The sequence below is a fragment of the Protobothrops mucrosquamatus genome, unplaced genomic scaffold, assembly GCF_001527695.2.
Source record: "Protobothrops mucrosquamatus isolate PMUCROS unplaced genomic scaffold, P.Mucros_1.0 scaffold6, whole genome shotgun sequence".
NCBI classification, from domain to species: Eukaryota; Metazoa; Chordata; class Lepidosauria; order Squamata; family Viperidae; genus Protobothrops; species Protobothrops mucrosquamatus.
The window spans coordinates 6,420,497-6,432,084 of record NW_015386393.1 but is presented as its reverse complement, the minus strand read 5'-3'; the positions used below and the strand labels follow the sequence as shown (position 1 = coordinate 6,432,084).

The 11,588-nt window shown below is 43.5% G+C and overlaps 1 protein-coding gene across 1 annotated transcript in view; it reads right to left on the bottom strand.

Moving 5' to 3' along the window:
• The window catches only part of DOT1L (DOT1 like histone lysine methyltransferase), a 90,799-nt gene that overhangs the window by 13,580 nt on the left and 65,631 nt on the right, over positions 1-11,588 (bottom strand). The window contains exons 22-25 of the mRNA XM_029282972.1: positions 9,265-9,411; positions 7,015-7,144; positions 4,726-5,345; positions 329-534 (exon numbers count right to left, since the gene is read on the bottom strand). Coding sequence (XP_029138805.1) covers positions 329-534; positions 4,726-5,345; positions 7,015-7,144; positions 9,265-9,411 — 1,103 coding nt within the window. The remainder of the gene's footprint in view (positions 1-328; positions 535-4,725; positions 5,346-7,014; positions 7,145-9,264; positions 9,412-11,588) is intronic.

The window sequence follows — 11,588 nt, the reverse complement described above, 5'->3', positions numbered from 1 at the left end:
CCTCAAGGTGGGCCCTGGTGATCTTAATGGGCCAGGCCTGCGCGAGGGGTGAATCGCGCAGGGCCAGAAGGACTGTCCTCGAGTATGTTAATATGTCCACGATCAAAAGCAGGAAGGAAGGGGGGGAGGGCAAAGATGTTCAGTCTCGGCCGCACCCAAGAGTCTGGCCTCGGGAATAGTTCTTGAGCCTTAAGTCTTACAAATATTACAAATGCGCAGTATTATTCCATGGGAAAGAAACCTAAAACATACTTTCAAAGTTAAGCATCAGTTTAATGTTGGGGAAGGATGTGCTGTGGATCTGAGATCGTACGTGGCTACTTCTCACCTGGTGCTGTTATGGTCGTCCTCCAGACTCTGTTCTTCATCAGAGGTTAGCGGGGAGTAATGGATGCCATTGGTCTGAATTAGAGGCTTCTCCTTTTTCAGCACAGGTGGCTGATCATTGTCCTGGTATGGAATAGGAGAATTCTTCAGGGAATTTTCAGGGGAAGAAATGGCTGTTATTTCTAAAGGCTGGTTAATGTTACTGACCTGAGGAGGGAAGACAAAAACAAAACATTTAAGGATTGAAAAAAAGGCAAGGAACAGGAAGAAAGAGCTAACTGTGTTTCTAGGGATTTTGCTTTGAAAGACAGCGTTGCTCAGCTTTGGGGAAGAGAAACAGGCAGAAAGTTATTACAAGTAGTCCTCGGCTTAGGATCATTCACTTCGTGACCATTAAAGTTATGACAGTGCTGAAAAAAATGACTTACGAGTGTTCCTCACACATATAATTGTCAATACATTCCACAGTCCTGTAATTGCAGTCCGGGTGCTTGACAATAGCAATAGCACTTAGACTTATATACCGCTTCATAGTGTATTACAGTCCTCTCTAGGCAGTTTACAGAGTCAGCCTATTGCCCCCCCGTAACAATCTGGGCCCTCATTTTACCGACCTCTGAAAGATGGAAGGCTGAGTCAACCTTGTGCCAGTCAGAATCAAATTCCTGGCAGTGAACAGTGAATTAGCCTGCAATACTGCGCCACCATGGCTCCTGCCAACCAGCCTGCATTTCCAACAGTTGCAGTATCCCTGCAGCCACGTAATTGCCAACAGTTGCAGTATCCCTGCAGCTCGTAACCTCCTCATCTGGGCTTCCAACAAGTGAAGTTTTATGGGAAAGCTGGCAGGAGGTTGCAAGTTGCAGTGACATGATGTCTTGCTTAACGACTGCAGGTGATCTGCTTAATGATCACGGCAAAAAAGGATCACAAATTGGTTGCAGTCACGTGATGTCTCACTTCTAAATGACAAATTTTATGGTCCCTATTGTGATCATAAATCGAGGACTACCCATATATTGATTACAAAACATTTACTGTATATACATAGTGCTATTATGTAGTAACAGAGTTACACAGATGGGGTAAAGGGACTCAGATATATAAAACTCCCAAATTTGCATTTGAAAGTCTTTTGGAAAATGCACAGAGAAACAGGAATAAAGATTTACCAACAATTAATTAGCATGACAGTAATGTTAAACAGTAATTTTTTAATTCCTAGAATTCCATAGTCAATGTAGGGCAGGGGTAGGCAACCTTGGCTCTTTTATGACTCGTGGACTTCAACTCCCAGAATTCCTGAGCCAGCATGGCTCAGCTTAGAAACCTCTCCCTTTCCCCTCAGCATGGCTGGCTCAGGAATTCTGGGAGTTGAAGTCCACGAGTCATAAAAGAGCCAAGGTTGCCTATCCCTGGTGTAGGGCAATGATGAAGCAAGTGTTGAAAAACAAGATCCTCACCTTTTGTACGTACAGGGTCAGAGTGTCACAACTTCACAACTTCATTTTATCATTCTAACAAACCACTAGATTCTGCAGGTTTCTTCCTGCAGCTCTTCAAAAATTTAGGTGGATGAAATGCAACCCCCAACCCTTGAAACATGGCTCAATCCCTCTCATATGTCAAATCTTTTTCTGGACATGTTTTTCCTTTCTAGAACGAGAAGTGTCAACTCCGTTGTCCAATCACATATCTATAATAAGCATTCAGGCCTAAATAAAAATGATCTCATGAGCTATCTGCTGGCTGGCCCAACTTTAATTCACTGGCTCCCATGTTTCTATGAAGTAATTTTAGTCCTAATCAGCTTCTTACCCATCTCTATAAAATCTTTCTTTAAACTAGGGGTGGGCAACTATGGCCCCTTTACAACCTACGGACTTCAATTTCCAGAAGTTCACAGGTCTTGAGGGGCCATAGTTGCCCATTCCTGCATTACAATGCAACCCGCAACAGTTTACAATTCTTTAGCAGGGCTTTTCAACCAGTGGTACGGGTACCACCTGTGGTACATTGGCACCTGGCAGGTGGTACGCGAACATCCTAGAAAAGTGGTAGCAGGGGAGGGGAATGAGCTGAACCGGTGGCAGCACTGCACAAGCCTGAGCGAGAGATGGCTGGAGCTGCAGGGCTGTCAGGGCTCAGCGGAAGCGCCAGGATCAGTGCCAGGCCCCAGCTGGAGCTCAGCACTGATCCTGGTGCTTCTGCTGAGCCCTGAAGAAGCACCAATCAGCTGGAGCTCAGCACTGATCCTGGTGCTTCTGCTGAGCCCAGAAGAAGCGCCGATCAGCTGGAAAGTTGCAGCATCTCCAGGGTCTTGCGATTTACATTCAGATGCTTGGCAACTGATTCATATTTATGACGGTCACAGTGTCCCAGGGTCATGTGAAGTGACCAAAACCTTCTGCAACCACCCAGCAGACGGGGGGAATAAAAACCAAACACCCCCCCCACCCCACCCCCGCTGCCAATCCTCAACAGAAATGCTCACAACAATGGAAACCTCGGACAGGAGGAAGAGCCCCACCGGGTGGGCAGGCAGGTGTCTTGCTTGGCTGTGGCTCGGGGGGCACTTTTTTCAGTGCCATTGTAACTTCGAACAGTCACTAAGCGAACTGTTGTAAGTCGAAGACTACCTGTACTTTATCACTTTTTTCCTTTTTTTTTTGTTTTTGGGTCGTCAAGTTTTTGACACCTTGCTAGGCGACTAGTGGTACTCGGATGTTGTCATGTCCTAAAAGTGGTACAATGGGTGAAAAGGCTGAAAAGCCCTGGTATAGGGAAGGGTGGGAAATCTGTGCCATGCCAGCAGGGTTTGATAGGATGAATAACTTGCCCAAGATTTAGGAACCTGTGCCATAGGAGTCAAACTCAGCTGAGAGGGCCTTTGATTTTAGATTATAAAACCTTAAGGAAGAACCCAACCTATCACATCTCTCTCTCTCTACGGGAGAAAGTGAGCGCTATTCCTTGCCTCCTCCTATGCATACAGAACAGCAACTTATTTTCATTCACAGTTAGGAGGGCAAAATTCATGCACAGAATTACAAGAAACACTAAGGAGACTGTTCAAAACAGGACTTTCCCAAACTTTTTATAGCTCCCTCATGAACAGATCCTCAAAGGCAGTGGTTCTCAACCTTTTTAATGCCGCGACCCCCAACCGATCGTAAGTCGAGGACTAAACTGGTCGTAAGTCGAGGACTAAACCGGTCGTAAGTCGAGGACTTTCCCTGCCCGGGAGCGCCGCGCATGCGTGGTTCCGCCCCCTGCACCGGCTGAGGTGTAGCTGGCAAGCGGCAGAGACGGAGCAGGCCGACCACCAGCTGGCCCAGCTCAAGGGAGGTAAGGCACCCGCCGGAAAAGGGAAAAAAAATGGCGGACAGCCTTGCTTGGCGACCCCTGTGAAATGGTCGATCAACCCCAAATGGGGTCGCGACCCATAGGTTGAGAACCGCTGCTCAAAGGGAACTATACAATTACCTTTGGCGCATGATAAAACAGTATGCATGCTATTTATCCAGCTATTCAAATGCAGGTAGCCCTCAATTTACGACCACAAACTGAGCCCAAATGTTCTGTGGCTAACCGAGACAAGTGTTAAGTGAGTTTTGATCCATCTTACAACCTTCCTTGCAATAATTGTTAACTCAATCGCTGTGGTTGACAAGTTAGTAACCCAGTTGTTAAATGAATCTGGTTTCCCCCGCTGACTTCGCTTGTCAGAAGGCTGCAAAAGGGAATCACGTGACCCCAGGACACTGCAATCGTCACAAATATGAATCGGTTGCCAAGCATCTGAATTTTTATCACGTGACCCTGGGAAGACGGCCAACAGTTGTCAGCGTGAATAACGGTCATAAGTCACTTTTTCAGTGACGTTATAACTTGAACGGTCACTAAATGAACTGTTTTAAGTCAAGGACTACCTGTCATTTCCAAAAGATCTATGAAATGGTCTACGAAAAATTCCACTGACCATCGTTCAGGAAACAGTTTCTAATTATATTGGAAGCTACCTTAAGCCAAGTAGGCTATATATGTTTATCAAGCTCAGCATCATTTCCCATGATAAACATTCTTCTGGGGCTGAAGCAGGTTTGAACTTTCCAACGGCAGGCCCAAGGGATTCAGCTTATGCAAGTTTGAAAATTGTTTTTAATTATGTTTTCATATAATTTTGTAATCATCGATCAAATTAAAAAAAAAAAGGATTGACTGATGCTGGGATTTAACCTAGAATCTTCTATTAACAAAACAAATCAGTCAATAACCTAACATCCATATTCAAAATATTTTTTTTTACCCGTGGTCCTCTGTTAAGGCCTCTCACTTATTTTAGGTGGGCAAAATGATCTGGTCTTAAAACTGCAGAGCTCAAACCTTGATTCTCACCATGGAGTTGATGTTAAGGGGGGATCCAGAAGGCTGAGCAAAGAGCCCAGCCATGGGGGGCAATGATTTGCGTTTGGGTGACACCCCGGAGTTCACGCACGGCGTTCCTGTGGAGGACCGCTTCCTCCGACCACGCTTCTTTCCATCTTGCATGTAGGCCTGGCCACAATCTGCCCGGATACTTGCGGTGAGGGGGCTGTGCTTGTTCGACGGAGAATGTTTGAGGGTTCCTGTAGCAGGGGAGATGGTGAAGATGATCCTTCGTTTGCTCTCGCTCTCAGGGTCAGAAAAGGCAGGGTCGAATGGGGGGTCTCCTCTGGCGTTTTCGGCAAACATCTTTTGAGTCTCTATGTACTGCAGTACCCCTCCCAGGCTCTGGGTGATGCCGTTCAACCTAGGGCTCGCGGAATGCTGGTGTGCAGGTGAGTTTTGCCCAGAATTCCGCGAAGACGACGTAAGCAAGGAGGGATGCTGTGGAGTAGAGCTTCGAGACCCCGTGGAGTTGAACAAGCTTCCCGAACTGGATACCTCCTCCATAGCTGCACTGTCAGCAGCCGGGTTCAATGGGCTATTTGGAACAGTCCCACCGACTGGTGCAGAGCCAGACATGTAAGAAAAACCTGTGGAATGTGGAATGAAGACAATTAGATATCAAGAGGAATCAGTTAATTGGTTTGGCCATTTTGTTTATTTATTAAATATATATGCTGCCCATCCCTCCGATAACTTTGGACAGCTTAAAAATCGTAGAAAGATACATAGAAAAGCAATTAGCAATTTAAAACTATGTAAATTAAAAACATTTAAACTATGCAAATTAAAATTTTAAAACGATGCATAAGAGGGGAGATGGGTGGCATAAAAATTGAATAAATAAAATAAATGCATATAGGCTGCTCTGTAAATTAAGATCTTCCACAGAGGTTCTTTACAGATATTCCTGGCATTAGAGTTCATCAGAGGCTAACTAAATAGCTGGAGAAATAGCTTTCTTCACACTATTTACAAAGAAAAAGGGTTGACTAGATGACCTCCAAGGTCCCTTCCAACTTTACTATTACTACTACTACTACTACTACTACTACTACTACTACTACTACTATTATTATTATTAAAAAGAGGCATTCTCTCCAAAGTGAATCAACTGATCCTTACACTTGTCATTTGGTTCTTCCTCCATGTTTCAAAACATAGAGTCAAAACAGACTACTAAATCCAATCTCTTGCTCAATGTAATAATCCAATTTTAAAAATCCTCAATAAATAGTTAAATAGCCTCCATGTGAAGATAGCCAGTGAAGAAAAACCAAACGTATCTCTGGGTAATTGTTTCTTACTTTCAAATTGTTCTTTTTGTTAGAGCAAAGCTAACATTCAAATGGAATCAGTCTTCCTGCAGTTTAATAAATTCAATAGCCCAAATCCTGAATTCTGGAATAAGAGATGATACGCCTTGCCTTTCTTCAGTATAACAGTCAGTCCAAACTTCTCTTAAAGGAACAGGTTCAAAATAAATCAATGAGGTGAATAAGGGGGCTAAAAACCAGGACATCCAAAAAGTATGAAGGAACTAGAAATGCTTAGATTTGAGAAGACTAAACAGTATAGGATACCATATTCCGAGGTCTTTTGTGTGAATGGGTATTACTTTGAATACTGCCAATGAGCTTCTTACCAATTTATCTCTGGAATCAATTAACCAGACTGGAGGTGGATTCATCTTCACTAGCTATATATAAGTGGAAGTGGATTTGAATTCATGTATTAAGAAATAGACTCTGTCTGCCCCTTCAAACTCTCTGATTCTGTGATACAATTGCCCAACGCTCCTGAGCATTTCCTATTGCTTTCACCTTTTTTCATTTTTTCATTTCCACGGAAAAATATTAAGGAGGAAACAACGAAATAAATTCTTTGACTGACAGCACCACCTGTCTGAAATCACCACAGACTTTGACTCAAACCAAGAGACATTGCTTAACTTGGTCAGAACCTAAACGTTGAATTCTAGTTCCAAGCTTTAATAATTTATTCCTCAATAAACAAAGGAACAAATATAACATTTATGATTCATTTGTTTACTTGGGATGTCTCGATCTAATTTTAGGATGGGTGGAAAACAGACCGCGTTTTGTTCATATTTATGCAGAAATGTTGAACATTCACAAAACGTTTAAGCATCGCTGCACCTGGTTCGCACGCACGCGCATTTTAAACTCTGAGCAGCTGACACACTCAAACACACCTACTGTCAGTTGGAAAACAGCAGTGGGCAAGGAAGGAGCTCACCTGAGGTAGCCAAGGTCAGTGGCTTGTTACCAGCAGCAGTGCTAATGCTGTTATGAGAACTAGCACCAAATTGTTTTTCAAGTGTTGAAAAGGAATCTCGGTTCTGATGGACAGGGCTAGGTGTGCTTCTCTGGAAGAAGAAAGGGAGAAAAAGGAGACGGTTGGAAAAGGAAGCACAATAAAATTAATTTGGGTTAAAACAAGTACTTTTTAAAATTACTGCTTTTCTGTTAAGGTTAGACTGCTGGTAAGTAGTCGTCAGAAAGGAAGTAAAATACAGTTACATTTAGAACTCTATTTTTCCAGGAGGAACCATTTTTCTCTGCAGATGACAGCAGCGGTTTTAAACTGTGTCAAACTATTTATCCATCCCAGTTGTCTACACTGCTTAGCAGTCATTCTCTGCCCATCAACCATGACCTCACATTGTAACCCAGTGATGGCAAACCTTTTAGAGACCAAGTGCCCAAAAACCGGCTCCACCCCCACGCCGCCCCCCACCCCGCTCCACCTCCTGCTCTGCCCACCCGCAGGGCCACCCACCGACTCCACAGCCCACCGATCGCCCAGGTGCCCCAGCCATGGCAGCTACATCCTCCACCCGCGCCCCGCAGCATCAACTGCATGCGACGGGGTGCGAGGGCGGAGTCTTGTCCCCACTGCTCGGCTGAGCTACTCTGTGCAGGCCGCACTCAGGGGCGACTCTCCTCTGTGCGGGCCGCGCTCAGGGGCTGATGATAATGAGGGGGCTGCGGGGGGAGGCGGGGCTGAAGCGATGGTGCACGTGCCCTCAGAGAGGGCTCTGAGTGCCACCTCTGGCATGCGTGCCATAGGTTCGCCACCACTGTTCTAACCCATGGATTATATGTGCTCACATCTCTTTTCGAAGCCCTCAGAGACCCTCTAACTGTGAGAGCCACAAACTAATGGCATGGCTTCCCACCAGGCTGTCTACACATACATGCTAGAGCAGGGGTCTTCAAACCTGGACCTTTTATGACGTGTGGACTTCAACTCCCAGAATTCCTCAGCCAGGCACGCTGGCTGAGGAATTCTGGGAGTTGAAGTCCACAAGTCATAAAAGGGCCAAGTTTGAAGACCTCTGTGCTAGTGTGTCAGGCCTTAATAGCAATGACATAATTTAAGAAGCAAAACCAAACTGTGAAAAACATGGAAAAATCAGGCTCTGGCCATGTGTGATGCAGTCCGCTCACTATAAAATATTGCTCCATGCGCTGCTGTCCTCAGTCTCCACAAAAATTTTAAATGCAATCCAGAGCCACTAAAGGATTGTTTATCCTCTTCCTAGCCACTGAGGTCAAGACTGAAGCTGGGATGTCCTATATGCAAAATCTGTGCTCAGTCATTCGGCTACAGCTGTTTTATCTGGGGAAAATAATGTTCTACACAATCCATATCAACCACAGGGTTATTTTGATTCACATACCAAATATTTAAACTAGCCTTTATTCAAGTAGTTACTTTTTAACAGCTTGACAATCTCAATAACAAAACCAGAAGCTAGAACAAAGCTGCTCAAGGTAGCTTAAGGACTGAACACAGATTTAACAATCTCCTCTTAGCACATGCATAGAAAGTTAATAGATATACTGAACAAATGAGGGCTGTAAGAGTTATTTTAAAAAGCAAAAAGGTGTAATTACTTAGGAATCAGTATCGTGTATAAAATTTAAAAAGATTTTAGAAATGGCTTAGTAAGTTCAGTTAAGAGACAACAAGAAACAGAACTATATGGTCTAGTCCAGGGGTAGGCAACCTTGGCTCTTTTATGACTCGTGGACTTCAACTCCCAGAATTCCTGAGCCAGCATGGCTGGCTCAGGAATTCTGGGAGTTGAAGTCCACGAGTCATAAAAGAGCCAAGGTTGCCTACCCTTGGTCTAGTCAGTGGTTAAGGCACCAGTCCAGAAACTGGGAGACTGTGGGTTCTAGTTCTGCGTTAGGGATGAGAGTGGCTGGGTGACTTTGGGCCAGTCGCTCTCTCTTAGCCCAACCCACCACATAACATAGTTGTGGGGAAAACAGGAGAAAAGAATATTAGGTATATTTGCCACCTTGAATTATTTTATACAAATAATAAAAGCAGACTAAAATAGATAAATAAAGTACCCGAGGGAAGCATGCTCCATTACCTTCCACCACACTTAATTAATGCTATAAATTCATTCTAACATGGTATAATTGGCTTTACGGCACAGATTATGGGAGAAAACAAAGTACCCTTACTCACCACCTTCTCAACACGGCTAGGAAGGACTACGCTGGCCAAAGGAATGCTAACAGGGAGTTTATTGGGCTGCACTGTGCTGAGGGGGATACTGATGGGAAGGCTGGTGATCGTCTCCCCATTATTCGCAGACGTCCTCTCGCGCAAAGCCTGCAAACACACAAAGCAGACAATGCCAAAAATGCAGCTTGCGTCATCAGCCAGCGCTTCTGGGCCATGGCTGCAGGCCCGAGTACTTGGTGCAAGGAGGCGTTCTGAAAAATTGCAAGCATTTTTTCCCCATCCGTCAAACAAAAAAAATGTTCCTACAGATGCAGACAAGGTCAATTGCATCAGCCAGCCAACATAGACACGCACACCACACAAAACAGTTCATGTTTTACTTAATGATCTAATAGGGAAATATAACCACAACGATGCCTCTCGCCCAACTAAAACACTTACCGTGCCAAGTATTTATACTTAGCAGCTGTGTTTGGGATTGCTATGGTGTATGAGGAAATATTTCCATAACCTTGTGTCACTATGGCAAAGTTTGTATAGTAAATTTACAACACAACAGCTAAGTCATATTGCACAATAGATCGTTCACCTTTTCTCCAAACTGATGCCCTTTAGTTGGGATCACAACCCCATTGGCTTTACCAACTGGGAATTACAGAATTGTACTTCTAACATCACTAGAGGGATCCAGGCTGTGGAAGTCTGAGCAAGATATTATTGATTGCTGATTGAATAATAACAATAACACACATGCAGTGCAGAACACAATTCTACCTCTAATTAGGGCACAAGGAGTGAGAATCTAAGTCTGAAGAATACTCCCTACCTTCCATGGTTTACTCTAGAGCAGGGGTAGGCAACCTTGGCTCTTTTATGACTCGTGGACTTCAACTCCCAGAATTCCTGAGCCAGCCATGCTGAGGGGAAAGGGAGAGGTTTCCAAGCTGAGCCATGCTGGCTCAGGAATTCTGGGAGTTGAAGTCCATGAGTCATAAAAGAGCCCAGGTTGCCTACCCCTGGTCTACCCATAAGGTAACCATATATACATACAGGATATAAACATAGCAGTCTCTTAGGGCTGCACATGGTTTGAAAACGATTTCCTCCTTCTGCAGACACAAACACAGCACTTCTTTTCTGCTTTTTAAAGAAGTCTAACTATTTTTTTTTAATTATTTTATTTTATTTTGGCTTCTGGGCAAGCCTGAAAAAAAAGATGCTAATGTTTTTAGGAATCCACTTATTAGCATTAAGGAAACTCTTATATCTGCACTTTCAAGAATTCTGTGGTGCAGTTTGCAATTAAAAAAAGATAAGGTACAGTGTATGTCATTTACAAAAAAAGGTTTCTTGAGAATACACTATTATTACAAAAAATAATTTGCAAACGCTAGTGTAATAGGGAATAGCATGCATTTGAAAAAATGCAAAGAGAGTTTGAAAAAAAGGATTTGTCAACCAATAAGAACACAAGAGGGAATAACATTATAGTCCAAAATGAAGAAATTATTAGAATTAGAAAAGAGCAAGTCTGTTAGGTCTATGTATGATTACCTGCAAAACCAGACCCAACAATGAATGGCAAACTTGGTTTTAAGGCAGGGGTGTCAAACTCGCAACGTCATGCGACGTGTCGCGACGTATTGTGACTTTGTTGCCATTGCTGGCAATGGGGTGGGTGCAGTTTCGCTATGATGCATCCGCCCTGCGGGCCAGCAGTTTAACACCCCTGTTTCAAGGGAATTCAGATTGCCACTGATGTGAATTATGGTCAAGAAAATGCAATCATTTCATGTTGTAATTCGCTCAGTTGCTTGATAACAAGATGCATGGTGTATACATTGAATAATAAATTCGATGTATAAATTGAATTTATACATTCAAACAAATAAATTCCGGGATGGCAGACTTATAGTTCGAACGCTGTCAGATAAATGCAAGTGAAGGATGCTGGGAGGTATAATTCATCAACTAATGGAGGAATTGGTTCCTTGGCTATACTATGATTAAAGGAAACCATGGAAGGGACGGGAACTAGATTTGGTATCATGCTGCCCATCACACAGCTGTGCTTTGGAGTTCAGGAATTTAGCTGCACCTGTTTCTACAACAGAGCATCTGATTAAAAATAGTTATGCAATCATGTTTACTTTAATTTGCAAACAAATTAAGCCTCATTTTTTAATCAAGCCTGATTACAATAAGGTACTCGGTTATGAAGCCCATTTAAACTTGAAGGAGAGGCACACCTCATCGACAATAAACATTGTGCAGATTCTTCAAACATAATTAAGCACAAGACAAATGTATTTCACATTAAGATC